The sequence below is a fragment of the Rana temporaria genome, chromosome 7 (genome assembly GCF_905171775.1).
Source record: "Rana temporaria chromosome 7, aRanTem1.1, whole genome shotgun sequence".
Classification (NCBI taxonomy): domain Eukaryota; kingdom Metazoa; phylum Chordata; class Amphibia; order Anura; family Ranidae; genus Rana; species Rana temporaria.
Genome location: NC_053495.1, coordinates 92,924,693 through 92,942,821, shown reverse-complemented (window position 1 = coordinate 92,942,821; position 18,129 = coordinate 92,924,693). Strand labels below are relative to the sequence as shown.

General features: G+C 44.0%; 1 protein-coding gene across 1 annotated transcript in view; it reads right to left on the bottom strand.

Annotated features, from left to right (window-relative positions):
* ST13 (ST13 Hsp70 interacting protein) overlaps positions 1 to 18,129 on the bottom strand; it is an 88,211-nt gene that overhangs the window by 56,850 nt on the left and 13,232 nt on the right. The window contains exon 2 of the mRNA XM_040359659.1: positions 10,684 to 10,738. Within this exon, the coding sequence (XP_040215593.1) occupies positions 10,684 to 10,738 (55 nt within the window). The remainder of the gene's footprint in view (positions 1 to 10,683; positions 10,739 to 18,129) is intronic.

Here is an 18,129-nt window from a genome sequence, read left to right as displayed (position 1 = left end):
ATTAGGCCCTAAAAAGGATAGAAAATAAACGTAAAAGAAACACTCATGATTCTCAAGGTAAAGTTCAAGTCCACCTTTACAGAAAATCTGTAAGTTGAACTTACATTGGACCCCCTCCCGATTGCACCTGGTTCCGCTAACCTTGAGTCTGGCGATCCCCCGCACTGACAGATCGTATTGCTGCTGTACCTTTCCTTGGATTTGATATTCCTGTGGCTTTCTCTCCTCTTCGCCTGCAGTGACAGGGTCCTGATTGGTCGGCGCCACCCATTTAGAATGCTTATTAACGTACCACCTGACAAGGTACGTTTTGAAGACTAAGCTGTGTGGGATTGCTAAGCCCCAGGCCGATGAGGCGGCAAACCGATGTCTCCCAAACGGGTGATCGCTGTGCTCCAGGTAAGTGGGACTGTGGGGGTGTGTGTGAGAAGAGGGGGTCCTGTGCAAGTTCACCTTACAGATTATTCTGTAAAAGTTGAAGTTACCCATTAAAGTGTTGGTAAACCTCTGACATAAAATATAAACAAAGCATATCCCTCTATAGCCGCGGTCGGCAAACTGTCGATCGTGGGCAGGTGATCAGTAGATCGTGAATGGATCCCTGCCTTGTGGACCAAATAGTTTCCCCAGGAGGTGCAGAGTGGCACAGGCACAGTCAATCCTAGGCTGCAGAGGCAGCCCCTGCCCCGCAGCTGCATGTATGCAAAGGCGTGGGGCTGCCTCCAGAATAGCTAAGGTGGGTTCCGACTCTTGTCCGAAAACACGCCCGAGCTCTTAATCTATGTGAAGTTCAGCCCTCTGATCTCCAACCCATTAACCACTTTCCAGCAGAGTGCACACAGCGAAAATAAACTGCTTCATTCTCTCACTGCACTCAACAGCCCTCTCTTTCCAATTGATCCTTGGATTAATCGCCACTTCTACCTACCAGTCACAGTAAGGTAGGCTTTCATCACACTGCACCCTCCTGACTGCCATGCACTGTACCCGAATGCCCCCCCCACCTGTGCTGCATCGCCTTGACCCCGCCCCCTCTCTGCCACATCTTTCTGACCCCCCCCCCCCCCCCTGCCATGTACCTGAATGGCCCACTTGCGCCCCAGTTTCCTGGCCCCCCTGCGCCGCATCCTTCCGGCCCCTGCCACATCATGTCTTCCTGACCCTCCTGCACCGCACCCTCCAGGCTCTCCCCCACCCACCTTTCTTACACCCCTGCACCGCATCCTTCTGGCCCCACACACACACACACACACACAAACGAATCCCTAACCCAATGGCACCCTTCTGACACCCCCCCCCCTCCTCATCACACCTTCCTCACCCAGCGACACAACATCTTCTTTAACCACCACCCCCCCCCCCCCCACACACACACACACACACACAAACACTAGGTTTTCTTTAACCCCCCTTCACTTCACCCTCCTCCTGGACCCCCCCCAATAATGTCCTCCTGACCCCCCCCCCCCTCCTCTTGACCACCCTGCACCACATCTTCCTGACTTCCCTGCACAGTGCCTTCCTGCACCATACCCTTCTGATGCTCTTTTAAGACCACTACCCATGCACCATGTCTTCCTGACCCCCCTGCACAGTACCCTCCTCCACCACGTCTTCCTGACCCACTTCCCCGCAGTATTTCTTCCCAATACCTCCCGCACCATAACCCTCCTGACACCACCCTACAAAGTACCCTCCTGCACCACATCTTCCTAATGCCTCTGCACCGTACCCTCCTGCCCCATGTGGTCTTTGTGACAGAACAGTGCCTCCTGCCTTCCAAAATGTTTGGAGCAGACATTGAGCTAATACAAGCCCTTTTTACCCCAAGTATCATACACAGACAAGATGTGAGGTTAAATCCAAAAGGAATGACTGTTTATTGCACAGAATTACAGGCTTTTTAAAACACTTGAAAAATAGGTCAGTCACCACATGAACAATAAAACCAAATATTTGCCCAAAACATCACACAATGGTTTAGATAATGAGGTAGAGCTGACACAAGGCTAATCCCATCATAGATACTGCCAAGGGTTAGCCAAGTTAGTCAACAGACAGAAACAATAGGTGACTCAATTAACAATAGGAGACATCTACTTAACAATAAACACAAACCGTGATCTCCACCCACAACTAGGGCTGCAACTAACGATTATTTTCATAATCGATTAGTTGGCCGATTATTGTTTCGATTAATCGGATAATAGCCTTAAAAAAATATATATATTTTTTTTGGGGCCAATTTGTTGTTGGGCAGATTACAAAACACAAATTGCCGCAAAAACACATTACATGCTTTTCTGCAGCTTCCTTATTGAAGTATATTGAACCCAAAAAAATCAAAATAGCACCGTTTTGCGTTTAAAAAAAGTCCTTGCGCAGCAGCTGAAAAAAAATCATGGATGTGAAGGTGTCCCATAGGAAAACATGTAAATGAACTGAAGTGTGTTTCTGCAAAAAGCACCAAAACACAGAGGTGTGAACCCAGGCCTGAGATGTTTAGTAACATAATCGGGTTAAAAAAACAAAAATAAGTACAAAAAGAGCAAATAATCTTTTTTGTACTATAAAGGGCTAATTTTAGTTTTTAACCCCATAATGTTACTGGCCGATTAATCGATTATGAAAATTGTAATCGATTAATTTCATTATCGATTAGTTGTTTCGGCCCTACCCACAACACACACACTATCTGGCAACAGTATTCAAGATGACCCAATCTGTCCAAACCTCATTAACCAGCTTTCTTTTCACATACATCTGTTCAGAGTTTCAAGTTGGCAGAGAACATCATGGCTTCCTTGACTGTTAAACTTAATAATGTCCTTTTGCATTATATAACCGGACATCTTCCTATATGTTTGTAGCTCCCTCAAATGCCAATGCCAGGGCCCATAGTCAATGGGTAGGAGGATTGCTCTTAGTCCTTTCCAAAAGCCTCTGTTCTGGTTGGGTCCGTCATATTCCTGACACCCCGCACCATGCTATCCTGCTATGCTCCATTATGTTTGTCTAGGTAGATCTCCACCTCTCAAAGGTTACCTACCCCCCTGCTCTATAGTGTGTACTTGTCCTAAACCAAAATGCCAAGTGTCATTTTTGCCTGCTGCCTCATTTCTCTATCTGCATGAGTAACTTGACAAGTTTTTCTAACATCAAGAAAGAAAAAAATGTGTTCTTTCTTGATGTTAGCTGTGTTCCTTTGTTCTGTGTGGGGGGGGGGGGGGGGAATCCCATCCCTCCAATCTGCTCTCCTCACTGACTAACTTCAGCTTCCACTTCCATGTTTTCTGAAAGCTCAAACAAGCTTTTCTGAAAGCTCAAATCAGAGAAAAAAACTTTATATTTATTGCTAGAATACATAGCTTGCTCTAAGCACTGCAGCGGTAGACACTTCTGTGTCCCGCATATGAGACAGGAAGTCTCGGCTCACACCTGGAACAGTGCAGTATGCTGCATGTAGCCTCAGCTAGTTACAATTATACTGCACATCCAGCAGCCTCACAGGTTAATAATTGGGTAGGCCTCCTTAACCCATACAAACTATGTAAAGTCTGTGAAAAGATTGAATTTTTGTTTTGTAACTGAATAAACCTGCCCAACAAACAAAAATAATGAGCAGGAGTAAACTATTGCAGAAAAGGATTGGATAGTGAGAAAGAGAATTTATGAATATTATATATTTTTTATATTTTGTTTACTGGTGTATATATCAAAGGGCAACCCTCGATTCTCTCTGTATTGCATGTCTGTTATTTACCATTGCCCCTGCGTGAGCTTATTGTGCTATGTATCTTTCTTTAAAAAAAAAAATACCACTAGAAAAACGCAACCCCTCAAGTGTCAAAAGCATGAATTTTCACGCAAAGTGGGCATCATCTGGTATTGGGACATCCATACAATATGAGGACCAGATGGCAGCCTTGCATATCTATGAGACATATGGCTGGTGCCAAAAAGCTAAAGATGTAGGTACCATTCTAGAATAATGAGCAGTGAAAGAGAACCAGGCTCCTTTCTCTGGATTAGGCTGGGTTCACACTACGATTTTCCCGTCCGTCAGCCGCATACGATTTCAGTATTGAAAACGTACGGGCCCGGACGGGAAAACGTATAGATAGACAATGCATTGCAAATCGTATGCACTCAGATGCATCCGGGTGCGTACGATTTGCTGGCAAAACGTTTTTTAAAACGTACGCAAAACCGTGTTCAACCACGGTTTTGCGGCCGTTTTTAAAACAGTATGGCAAACGCATACGTTTTTCTTTAACATTAACGTCAATGGAAAACGCACATATGTGCGGTTCCATACGTTCCCGTCCGTTTCAGCTGCATACGGTTTTTCATATAAATCGTATGCGGCTGACGGACGGGAAAATCGTAGTGTGAACCCAGCCTAACTTGGTGAATCTAATGTGCAATAAAATAGTGGCATTTGGTGATGAGGTAGTCTTGCTGGAACCCTTTGGAATAACAAAGAGTGAGTCTCTCACAGAAGGAAGCTGTAGTAGCCAGGGAAATCCTAACCACACACACATAACTAAGAAATGAAGTACAATATCATCAGGATGATGCAAAAAAAAAAAAAAAAAAAAAATTATACATTACACACAAGAATTATATATATGTACACACACACACTTGCAATAAAAAGTATGTTAACCCTTTTGGAATGATATGGATTTCTGCACAAATGGTCATGAAATGTGATCTGATCTGATCTTCATCCAAGTCACAATAGACAATCACAGTCTGCTTAAAGCGGTGGTTCACCCTATAAAAAAATTCTAACACTACATCCAGCCCAGTTCTGCAAATAAAAATACACTGACCCTTTTTTTTTTTTCGCCGTAGATAGCGTTTAGCCTTAGAATTCACCGCGGCTTCCGGGTAGGGAATCCCGCGGGAGTGGGCGTTCCTATTGACATGCCAATTGATTGACATGCTAAACGACGGCGCATACAGCGCGCCACGACTTCCCGAAAGAATTCTAAGGCTAAACGCTATCTACGGCAAAAAAAAAGTTCAGTGTAATTTTATTTGCAGAACTGGGCTGGATGTAGTGTTAGAAATTTTTTATAGGGTGAACCTCCCCTTTAAACTAATAACACACAAAGAATTAAATGTTACCATGTTTTTATTGAACACACCATGTAAACATTCACAGTGCAGGTGTAAAAAGTATGTGAACCCTTGGATTTAATAACTGGTTGAACCTCCTTTGACAGCAATAACTTCAACCAAACGTTTCCTGTAGTTGCAGATCAGACGTGCACAAAGGTCAGGATTAATTCTTGACCATTCCCCTTTAGAGAACGGTTTCAGTTCAGCAATATTCTTGGGATGTCTGGTGTGAATCGCTTTCTTGAGGTCATGCCACAGCATCTCAATCGGCTTGAGGTCAGGACTCTGACTGGGCCACTCCAGAAGGTGTATTTTCTCCTGTTTAAGCCATTCTGTTGTTGATTTACTTCTATGCTTTGGGTTGTTGTCCTATTGCAATCCGTCCAGGCCCTGTGGCAGCAAAGCAGCCCCAAACCTGTTCCCTGCCCCTCCACAGCTCAGCGCTCCAATGAGCATGAAGTAGCAGAGAGGAGAGCTGCTGACTGACATCCAGCAGCTCTCCTCTCAGGGAGGAGTGAGAACTGAGCCATCCACGGTGCAGAGACGCCAGTGGAAAGCTGCAGCATCAGTCTGATGAATAGGGAGAAAAAAAAAAAGCATACTTCTCTTTTAAGGGACAGGTGATTTGATTGGAGTTCAGAGTGCTTTAAAAAAAAAGCATGTCTGATGCCATGTTTTGAAGCTTTGAAGCAACAGTAAATGAGCTTGGTGTTTAAAAGATTAAAATATTTTTTTTTTGCTAGGAAATTACTTAAAACCCCCAAACATTATATATTTTTTTTCTAACACCCTAGAGAATAAAATGGCGGTCATTGCAATACTTTTTTGTCACATCGTATTTGCGCAGTGGTCTTACAAGCACACAAGCACACAAGCACAAAGCAAGCGTGAAAGAGAACCTGGTTGATGGAGCGTGTGATGAGGCTGAAGCATTATGGGTGGAACTGCATACAGATGTGCGTAGTTCAAAATTAATCATTGGAGTTTGTTATAAACCACCCAATGTTAATGAGGAGGTGGAGACTCAGCTCCTTGCACAGATGGAAAGGGCTGCAAGGTCTGGGACGGTGATAATAATGGGGGATTTTAACTACCCAGAAATTGACTGGATTAATGGCACTTCTGGGACAGTTAAAGGACAAAAATTTAAAAACCTATTGCAGGACAATTTTATGGTGCAGTTTATTGAGGCCCCAACTAGGAATGATGCTCTGTTGGACCTGATAATCTCAAACCATGCAGAGCTTATTACTAATGTTCAGATAAAGGAACACCTGGGTAGCAGTGATCATAACATGATTTCATTTAATGTTAACTATAAGCAAGAAATACATACAGGAAATATTAAAACACTAAATTTTAAGAGAGCAAATTTTCCAAGGATGAGGGCTGCTCTCCAGGACTTGGACTGGGAGGGACTATTGGCACATATGAACACAGAACAGAAATGGGAATTCTTCAAAAAGACTGTGTGGAACCTCACTGCAAAGTATGTTCCCATGGGCAATAAGTTTAAAAGGCTAAAAATAAAACCTATGTGGCTCACGGTCAAAGTTAAAAAAGCTATAAACAATAAGAAAGTAGCTTTTAAAAAATATAAAAATGAAGGAACACTAGTGTTGTTTAAATGTTACAAAGAATATAACAGGATATGCAAAAAGGAAATCAAGGATGCAAAAATTCAAAACGAACGACAGATTGCAAAAGATAGTAGGACAAACCCCAAAAAATTCTTTAAATATATTAATAGTAAAAAGGTGAAGTCTGAGCATGTAGGCCCCTTACAAAATAATCTAGAGTGGGTGACTGGGGACAAAGAGAAGGCAAATTTATTAAATGTTTTCTTCAGCTCTGTGTATACAATGGAGCATGGGGGAGCTCATGTCCAAAATGGGGGTGGGAGTGACACAGCCCCAAATCCACAATGGCTCAAAAGTGATATGGTCCAGAAATATTTAGACAGAATAAAGGTGGATAAAGCACCTGGACCTGATGGCATCCATCCACGGATCCTAGGTGAGTTGAGCTCTGTCATTTCAAAGCCACTGTATCTAATATTTAGGGACTCATTAAAGACAGGAATAGTACCACTGGATTGGCGCAGGGCCAATGTGGTGCCCATATTTAAAAAGGGAACAAAGTCTTTACCAAGTAACTATAGACCTGTTAGTTTAACTTCTATAGTTGGGAAGATACTGGAACGTTTAATAAAAGACCACATGGATGAGTTCTTGCTGGAAAAAAACTATTTAAGCAGCAGTCAACATGGATTCATGAAAGACAGAAGTTGTCAGACAAACCTGATTTCCTTTTATGAAGAGGTAAGTAAAACCCTGGACAGAGGCGTGGCTGTGGACGTGATATATTTGGATTTTGCAAAAGCGTTCGATACAGTTCCGCACACACAGCTCATGTGTAAGGTAAGGTCTACAGGATTGGATATATCAGTTTGTAAATGGATAGAAAACTGGCTGAAAGCCAGAATTCAGAGAGTCGTGGTTAATGATTCTTACTCTGAATGGTCCAATGTTATCAGTGGTGTACCCCAAGGTTCAGTGCTGGGACCCTTACTTTTCAATATATTTATAAATGATATTGGGTCTGAGATCAAAAGTAACATTTCTGTCTTTGCAGATGACACCAAGCTATGCAGTGGAATAACGTCCTTACAGGATGTCTCCAATTTACAAGCCGACCTCAATGCTCTGTCTGATTGGGCGACTAAGTGGCAGATGAGGTTTAATGTAGATAAATGTAAAGTTATGCACTTGGGGGCTAAGAATATGCATGCATCATACATACTAGGGGGAGTACAACTGGGGGGGTCTGTAGTGGAGAAAGATCTGGGGGTTTTAGTTGATCATAAGCTCAATAATGGCATGCAATGCCAAGCTGCGGTTTCCAAAGCGAGCAAAGTCCTTTCTTGTATTAAGAGAGGTATGGACTCCAGAGACAGAGATATAATTTTGCCCCTGTACAAATCATTAGTAAGACCTCATCTGGAATATGCAGTTCAGTTTTGGGCACCAGTTCTCAAAAAGGATATAGGAGAACTGGAGAAAGTGCAGAGAAGAGCAACCAAATTGATAAGAGGCATGGAGGAGCTCAGCTATGAGGAAAGATTAGAGGAACTAGATTTATTCACTCTTGAGAAGAGGAGAATAAGGGGGGATATGATCAACATGTACAAATATATAAGAGGTCCATACAGTGAACTTGGTGTTGAGTTATTCACTTTACGGTCATCACTGAGGACAAGGGGGCACTCTTTACGTCTAGAGGAAAAGAGATTTCACCTCCAAATACGGAAAGGTTTTTTCACAGTAAGAGCTGTGAAAATGTGGAACAGACTCCCTCCAGAGGTGGTTCTGGCCAGATCAGTAGATTGCTTTAAGAAAGGTCTGGATTCTTTCCTAAATGTACAGAATATAACTGAGTACTAAGATTTGTAGGTAAAGTTGATCCAGGGTAAATCCGATTGCCTCTCGGGGGATCAGGAAGGAATTTTTTCCCCTGCTGTAGCAAATTGGATCATGCTCCGCTGGGGTTTTTTGCCTTCCTCTGGATCAACTGTGGGTATGAAGTTGGGTGTATAGGATTTTACTGTGTTTTTTTATTTTGTTTTTTGTGGTTGAACTGGATGGACTTGTGTCTTTTTTCGACCTGACTAACTATGTAACTATGTAACTATGTAACTATGTAACTTTTTTGGAAAAAAAATCACTTTTTTTAATTAAAAAATAAGACAACAGTAAAGTTAGCCCAATTCTTTTATATATTGTGAAAGATACTGTTACGCCGAGTAAAATGATACCCAACATGTCACGCTTCAAAATTGCGGCCGCTCGTGGAATGGCGTCAAACTTTCAACCTTAAAAATCTCCATAGGCGACGTTTAAAATTTTATAATTTATAATTTTATAGGTTGCATCTTTTGAGTTACAGAGGAGGTCTAGGGCTAGAATTATTGCTCTCGCTCTAACGATCGCGGTGATACTTGTGTGGTTTGAACACAGTTTTCATATGCTACTCACGTATGCGTTCGCTTCTGCGCGCAAGCTCGTCGGGACGGGGCGCTTTAAAAATGTAGGTTTTTTGTTTTATTTATTTATTTGCAAAAATTAAGGTCACTTTTATTCCTATTACAAGGAATGTAAACATCCCTTGTAATAGAAGAAAGCATGACAGGTCCTCTTAAATATGAGATCTGGTGTCAAAAAGACCTCCCATATTTAGACTTAAATGCAAAAAAAACAAACAAAAAAATAAAAAAAATTGTCATTTGAAAAAAGTGACAACTAGAAAATATTGCTTTAAGAAGAATGGGCGGAAGTGACAATTTGACGTCACTTCCGCCCTGCTATGCTATGGGGACGGGTGGGGGCCATCTTGCCCTCACTCGTTTCCCAGCCGAGGAGAGGAAAGGACCCGATCACCTCCGCCGCTGCCGACGGCTCTGGTAAGCGGCGGAGGGCAGGGAGAGCGGCGGGAGGGGGACCCCTCTCCAGCCGCCGAAAGCGGCGATCTCGCGGCGAATCCGCCGCGGAGACCACCGTTATCGTTTACAGGACCGCTCAAAGAAAAGATGGATATCTCGGTTGTGGCAGCAGCTGCTGCCGTTACCGAGATATCCATCTTTAAATTACCGACGTATATAAACATGAGCGGGTCCTTAAGTGGTTAATTTGCTCAAGAAGTCAGCCTTCCATGGGAACAGATCAGGAAGAACTAGCTTAACTCAAAAGCCCCATAGTAAGAGGGAATCAGTGGTGTGGCATCCTTGGGTTGTTCAGGAGTATAGGAACATATGAAGACATGGAGCTTTAACATCAAATTCCTTCCTCTTCCACTAGCCTCAGGTCTACAGGGCAACCTGGGCCTTAACTATAAGGCCATTAGCAAGGAAGGGAGCTTTCAACAAATTACAAACCTACAAAGCCTGCCAATGTACAGAAAACACAAGACTAAAGCTGGTCATGCACAAATTGAAATTCATTTGGTCCTACAGGGACCCGCCAGCTTTTGATTCATGTATGGGCTGGCTGGTTGTACACAAGTCAATCGATTGACTTATGTACAACCAGCCTGTCAAGTTTTTGCCCAAACAATCAATGCCACTAGATGAGGAAGTTTCCCTGCTGTCAGAATACAATAGCTCAGTGGGAAGGATTCTTGGCTCTGTTTTTTCCATTAAACCCACTGGGCTGGTTGAAAAAAAAAAGTTATCTATGGCCAGCTTTAGCTACACACTAGTAGAATTTTGGTAGAAATGTTTCCATTTTCAGAATGTTCATCCAATTTTCTAATCATTGGTGAGGGGTCAAATCGACCCTTTTCAACTGCAGTGAAATGGAAATTATTTTTACCAGTGTATGTGGCTTTCATTTAGCAAAGTCCATTCATTCCAAAATACAAATGTTAAAAGCAAATACATTTTGGAGTACTTTTAAATAATGCTCTTCAAGGTGTCGAATGTACTGGTAATTTTCATACGAATATAAATCTACTAGTTTATGACCAGCTTTAAGCAGCAATAATGGGTACATATCTTACCGGGCTTTCTTTAAAAGATTCTTCAGGTGGCGGGGGCTGAATAGAAGCTCCTAAACTGTTGAAAAAAAAAAAAAAAAAAAAGGGAAATATAACATGACTACAAGAATATATGTGTCGTTACAACGGGTATTTAGGTCAAATACTCTTGCCTTCAACACATTTCACAAGTCAAACATTACCCAAATACTCGCCAAATCTTGCTGCTCTGGCACAATTTCTTCCCCATATTCTGTATTCACCATTTGCATAGGATTGCTTACACCATATAATAATTCACTCTGAGCCTCAAATAGATCTCTAAGGCTGCATTCACACCTAGGCGTACAAAATCGCAGCGTTTTGTACCGCGATTTGCGGCGACAAAACGGCACGATTGTGAATGCAGCCTCACCCCCTCTATGGAGATGGTTCACATCTCCTATGCCGAACGCCGCCTGAAAAAAAGGTCTGGGACTTTTTTTCAGGCGGCAAGGCGTACGGCGTGGAGATGTGAACCATCTCCATAGAGGGCAATGTGTTTTCATCCCTCCAGCGTCTCGGAGCTGCTGCGGCGTCACACTACAGGCGACAAAACGCCTAGGTGTGAATGGGGGCTTAAAGCGGGGGTTCACCCCATCGACGGAAATTTTTTATTTTTTTTTATTTTACCCTAAAATCAGGCATTGTAGCGTGAGCTACAGTATGCCTGTCCCAAATTTTTTACCCCTGTACTCACCTTGTTCTCGTAGATTGAAGATACCGGGGAATGGGCGTGCCTATGGAGACGGAGGATGATTGACGGCCGGCTCTGGCGCGTCACGCTTCTCCGGAAATAGCCGAAATAGGCTTGGTCTTCACGACGCGTGCGCATAGCCTGTGCGCAGGCGCCGTGAAGAGCCGAGACCTACTCCGGCTGTCTTCGGGGAGAGTGACGTGCCAGGGCCGGCCGTCAATCATCCTCCCTCTCCATAGGCACGCCCATTCCCCGCGGGAGCCGAAATCTACGATGTCAGATTACAAGGTGAGTCCGGGGTTAAAAAAAAAATCGGGACAGGCATACTGTAGCTCGCGCTACAATGCCTGTCTCGATGGTAAAATGTGTCGGGGGGGGGGGGGTGAACTACCGCTTTAAAGTATAAAGTAAAACCTGTATAGGAAAAACAAACATAAAACCTTCAGCAATGCCTAAACCTCCCAGCTCACAAATCACAACACATGCAGAAAAAAAAAAGTGATCAGCCACCAATGTAACACAATGAGCCTGAATAGTCAATCACCAGTTCTAAAGGCTGCCATGAACAGCTGAAATCTGACTGAACAGCTTTTGAAGGAGCCAGGTGGAACATTGTTGGCTGAACAGAACCCGTATCCAATCAGATGCAGACATTGTTTTGAGCATTTTGACAGCTGCTGCTGACAGAGAAGATTTGTCTATCCATACTTTTTAGGGTGCATGGAGGACTCTGCTGGATTTTTTTTTTTTCACACTGAGGAGCTATAGCCCAATTGTTATGCCCTAGTGTAGTCATATATGGTGGGTGATAGAATATCAAGAATTTGCCAAAATAGAAAAAAAAAAAAATATGGTCAGTACTTGCTAGACTACTTGGAGACACGTCAAATCGTCAGCTATTGGCACTATCCGAATTGGAGAGACGCCAACTTTATGGCGCCTCACCGATTCCCAATAGAAGTTCCTGTACTACTTTTGGCGACTTCAGGGGCATTTCGAATAGACATCTATGCATGAACCCGCACAGATGTCTGTCAAATTGCCCCTGAAGTAATTCAGTGTGAATCTATGCTTAATTGGAGAAGTGGAGAGGATCTGAAAAGGGTAAGAGACTGTAGAGTGTTTGCTGTAGGCCCGTTTTCAGAACAATTCTTTCAGAATAAATAAACGGTTCCCTGATTGACAAGCCTTGAAGCACATTAATTATTCGAGTTGTTATTATAGACACTAGCAAAACTGTTTAATGAAATCAGTGTTAAGGCCCGTACACACGGTCTTACTTTTTGCCAACAAACTTCAAAATCTGCAAGTTTTCAAATTTGTCCGATGGTGCCTTTGTACAAAGTGCAAATACGCATGCTCAGAACCAATGTTAAAATCAACCAACAATAGCAGAAGTAAACCAAAGGGTGGCGGTAAAGAGCAGAAAAAAACATGTAATGTTCTCAAAGTTTTAGAAAAGTTTGCAGACAAGTCCGAGCGTGTGTATGCTATGGGTGTGACCGGACAACTCCCTTCGGACAAAAATCCAAGGGAAAGTTTGTTTGATGTCCGACCGTGTGTACGAGGCTTTAGGGAGGCTAAATCATAAGGCTTAAAGGGTTCACTGGTCAGAGCCTGTAGAACAGGGGTCTCCAAACTATGGCCCTCCAGTTGTTCAGGAACTACAATTCCCATCATACCACCTAGTCATGTCTGTAAATGTCAGAGTTTTGCAAAGCCTCATGGGACACATAGTTCCACAACAGCTGGAGGGCCGTAGTTTTGAGATTTCTGCTGTAGAACAACAGATAAGTCCCATTTTGGGCAGCCTCTAATCACTTCCGGTCTTAACCGGATGAGGGCCCTGAAGAATCTAATCACTAAGGGTTGTGATGAAATAGGTTTTCCTGGCAACCTGGAAGGGTACTGACTGCCAAACCTTTATCGCCTCCCTCTTGCAGGAACTCCAGGACAGTAGAAATATCCTATAAGGACCAACTGGATGTAGTACCCCAGGAGTTGAAAATTTTCCAGACCTTGGAATAAATTGTTCTGGTAAGGAGGGTAGCAACTAACTTATACGCAATTCCTTTCTCCCTCAAAAGCTGCTCTTCAGAAGCCAGGTTATGAGCGTTAGCTTTGCTACCTCCTGGTGGAATAGAGCAGTGTTTTTCAACTCAAGGCACACCAACAGGTCAGGTTTTCAGGATTTCCTTTAGATGAAACGGCTGTGGTGATTACCAAGGCAGTGAAACTGATCAAATCACCTGTGCAAAATAATGGAAAGCCTGAAAACATGACCTGTTGGTGTGCCTTGAAGACTGGAGTTGAAAAACACTGGTATCAGCAGGTTCTGGACAAGGAATTAAAAGCCAAGCTCTCTTCAAAAGGTTTTTGGCTGCGAAAGTGGAATCCATCCGGTATCTTCTGTAACCTACTGTGCAATTTAGCACTTTGAGATTTAGGATGAGACGGCACTTTCCTGAGGGTTTCTGAATAAGGGATACACCTGTGAGTAGAAACTAGGGCTGCAACTAACGATTATTTTCATAATCGATTAGTTGGCTGATTCTTGTTTGCGGTTAATAATAGGGCTGTGGAAATTAAACTATTAATTTATCGATTAATCTTTAATTTTTTTGATCGATCAAAATTCTTTTAATTGGTACTCCCCTCCGCCGGCTTCCGGGAGTTCCGCCAGAGATCCGGTGACATCACGGACATTGGCGGGGCTTGCCGTGTCCATCTGAATGGCTCCTTTTCTGAGCCTTCATATCTGCATGCCGGCGGGACCTTACCATCTGCCACACGAAAGGGTCGTTACACTTCCCTCTATCAACCTGGGATTCTACAACCATCCACTGGGAGTTGTGATGGTTCCCTTCATGGGACATCTACATGCCGGCGGACTGATGTTAAACTCTCCTCATCTGGATTCAGCAGTGGCATCGTTGTACACATTTTTATACCAGTATCATACTTGGCTACATGTTTTTATGACTGCTTTTGCTACTGTTTGGTATTACTCGCACCATTTTTACAGTTTATGTAGCTACATCGATTTTATCTCCAGTGTAGTATTTATTTTGTTACCTACTTGAAGGACTATAAAAGTTTTAATGCTATTCCCATCGATTATAACGCACATACAGATCCAACTGCCTTTGTGTGTTTTTTGTATCCATTTTCCAGTCGTTGGTAGCTGCACTGGGAATCAGCCTGCAAGGAGATCGGCTAAAAGTAGTTGGATCTGTATGTGCGTTATAATTAATCGAAATACGTCGATTAATCGAAATGGCCAATTTGTTGTTGGGACAGATTAAAAAAACACAAATTGCCGCAAAAACACATTACATGCTTTTCTGCAGCTTCGCCATTGAAGTATATTGAACCAAAAAAAAAAAAAAAAAAAAAAGCACCATTTTGCGTTAAAACCATAGGAAACCATGTAAATGAACTGTAGTGCGTTTCTGCAAAAAAGCACCAAAAAACAGAGGTGTGACCCAGGCCTGAGATGTTTAGTAACATAATGAGGGTTAAAAAAAACTAAAATGAGTACAAAAAGAGCAAATAATTGCTACTGTAAGGTAGGGTTGTCCCGATACCGATACTAGCATCGGGACCGATACTGAGCATTTGCGCGAGTACTTGTACTCGCGCAAATGCTCCCGATGCTTCGCCCGATACCTTTTTTTTATTCTTCAGAGAGAGCGGGCGGAGAGCGGAGCAGTGCACTGGCTCAAAGAGAAAGCCAAGACCTTCCCCCCCCCGCCGCCTAGTTGATGAGCGCGGGACCGTCCATGCTGCAATATCCCGGTGAATTAGAGTGCCGCAATGCCCGCGGCTTGTGTGAGATGTCCCCGTTCCTGCATGCCGCCAGCTCCGCTCCACCCCACTGTGCATTGCAGCTGGCATCTTTCCTCTCCCCAGCTGCACTGTGGAACGGAGCAAACTGAAACAGCCCTTCCTCCTCCTGTGCACAGAGGTCAAAGGAGGGGGAGGGAAGGATGCACCTGTACCTTGAGCGCGCTGGTCTGAGGTCTATCATCTAAAAGTGAGTATTGGAGGGGAGGGGGGGGGGTGAAGAAGTGGGTGAGTGAGGTCATCCAAAAAGTGAGTATTGGAGGGGAGGGGGGGTGAAGAAGTGGGTGAGAGGGGGGACAGCAAAAAGTTTACTTTGAGTGATTTGGGTAAGAGAATATCCATCCATCCCCTCCATACCATTCTGGCTCCATTCATCCCCCCGATCCAATTCCAGTTCCATCCATGCCCCCATATCATACCAGCTCCATACACCCCACCTCAATCCCATCCCTGCTCCACCCCCCCCCCCCCCCCCATCCAATCCCAGCTCCATCCATCCCCCATACCATTCCGGCTCCATCCATCTCCCTGATCCAATCCTAGTTCCATACATGCCCCCAAACCATACCAGCTCCATACACCCCACCTCAATCCCATCCCTGCTCCATCCCCCCCCCCCCCATCCAATCCCAGCTCCATCCATCCCCCCGATCCAATCCCAGTTCCATACATGCCCCCATACTAGGGTTGTCCCGATACTACACATTTAAAAAAAAAGTATCGGTATTGGCGAGTACATGAAAAAAAGTATCGGTACTTGTACTCGGTCCTAAAAAAAAGTGGTATCGGGACAACCCTACTGTAAGGGGTTATTACTTTCACTGTCCCACAGTAAAAAAAAGTATTTATAGTAGCGATTTGCTCTTTTTGTACTATAAAAAGGGACAATTTTAGTTTTTTTAAACCCCATTATGTTACTGCCCGATTAATCGATTATGAAAATGGTAATCGATTAGTTGTCGATTAATTGATTAGTGTTTCGGCCCTAGTAGAAACCATGGAAAAAGTCTTGTAGGGACCGGCATATTGTCTCAGATCTGAGCCCATGAATTAGGGACTACATGGAGAGAGCCCCGATTGGATGCCTGGGAGAGTTTGTCACCAAAAACCTTGTTGGTGGTTGTTTCATCAATTCAATAATATAACGCTGGGAGAGTATGTTTAAAATAAACTTGTTTTGAGTAATACTTCTCTGCTGCAGAAGACTCCTGGAGCCTTCCTGGGACTGGGAGGAAGAAGTCACTGCGATTTTTTGGAAGTCGCAGGAGGATCGAGGAGCACTCCTCTCCTACCTTTGGGTTTTTGGAAGGACCATGGCTTCCTATTCCTCTGCGTTTTATCTCCCTGCTGCCCTTTCTGGGGACAAAAACACACACACACACACACACACACACACACACACACACACACTTTCTTGAACGAAAACCATTTATTTTTATCAGCTGTGCAGTCAAGTATGGATTCTAGTTCCGCTCCCAATAGCAAAACCCCTGGCAAAGGGAATGCCACACATCCTGTTTTGATGCTGCGTCAAGTTTTTAGCCATAAGGCCCTCCTAGCAGAGTTTGCCAACACTGTAGACCTAGCCGACATACGTATGGGCATCCACAATGTGTTCCACTGCAGCAGATAAGGTTGTAAAGGAGTCCACAATCTTTTGTTTCAGGAACTCTGCTGTAATATGGGATTTCATCTGATTAAGCCAGTGCTCTAGATTCCTAGCTATGCATGTTGTTGCCATTGCTGGTTTCAGAATGTTCATGATCAACTGCCAGGCTTTTTTAAGAAGTAGGTCCATCCTCTTATCCATAGGCTCCAAAAGTGAGGTCAGTCGACTTTGAAATCTGAGAGAAGGCAGAATCCAGCTTTGGAACTTTGTTCCAGATAGAGTCAGGGTCTTTCTCAAAAGGGAACCTTTTATGGGCCAAAGAAAAGAATAGTTTCTTCTCCGGCTTCAGCCATTCTTTCTTAATCATGTCCGACTAATCGAATGAATGGGGGGGGGGGGTGCAGCTTTTGGAATCCCCTACCTCTTCCAGGGACATTTTCTACTTAGGGGCAGCATCTGCCCCATTTTCCTCCTCTTCTGAATATGTCCCCCCCCCCCCCCCCGAGAGGGTGAAACAGGATCTTGGGAAGCAGGACCTTCCTGCTGAATCAGACAAACCCCCTGAGATCCTGGAGTACATGAGGGCCCAGGCTCTTCTCTCAGGTTTGACCTGAAAGCTTGAAAAGTGGCTCAGAGCCAATCCTTAATGGTTGTAACAAGATCGCCACAAATAGATAGAGACACCTCCTTAACTAAATCCATGATACAATCTGCACAAAGGAGCTTTGTCCAGGATTCATTTACTGTAACTTCTCTTTGCAAACAGGACACCTTCTCTTTAATGGTTGAACGGCACTTTTAGCCTGGACAAACAGAAGAAAATAGAACCACGCTGAAGTACTGCTGCACAGCAAAACACACATCTAAAAACACCCAGGTGCACTAAAGGCAGAACAAACCATTTCCGTCAGGATCAAAAGCCTCTGCGACTGAGAGGCAGACAACAGGGTATCCTGTTGTCCAGATTGCTCTGAAGCAGATTCATCTGCCGGGCACTCCACTGAATCCTGAGCTTTTAGCTCTTCCCCATTCCTGCTCCAAACTAAGAGGCTCCAGGGAGGGGGGATCTGTCCCAGGGATGGGATTTCTGCTACCCTGCGGGATGGAGGCAATCATGCCAGAAATCCTGTGCTCTAATCCGGCTAAGGACAGGACAGTTCATCCTTGGGGTGAAGCAGCAGCATTGACTGTAGGCACCATACCAGATAGGTGCAGCGGCTCAGATTACCCGGAAGCCTCTGGTCTTTTAGGGGATACGACACTAGGGATATGACTAGGT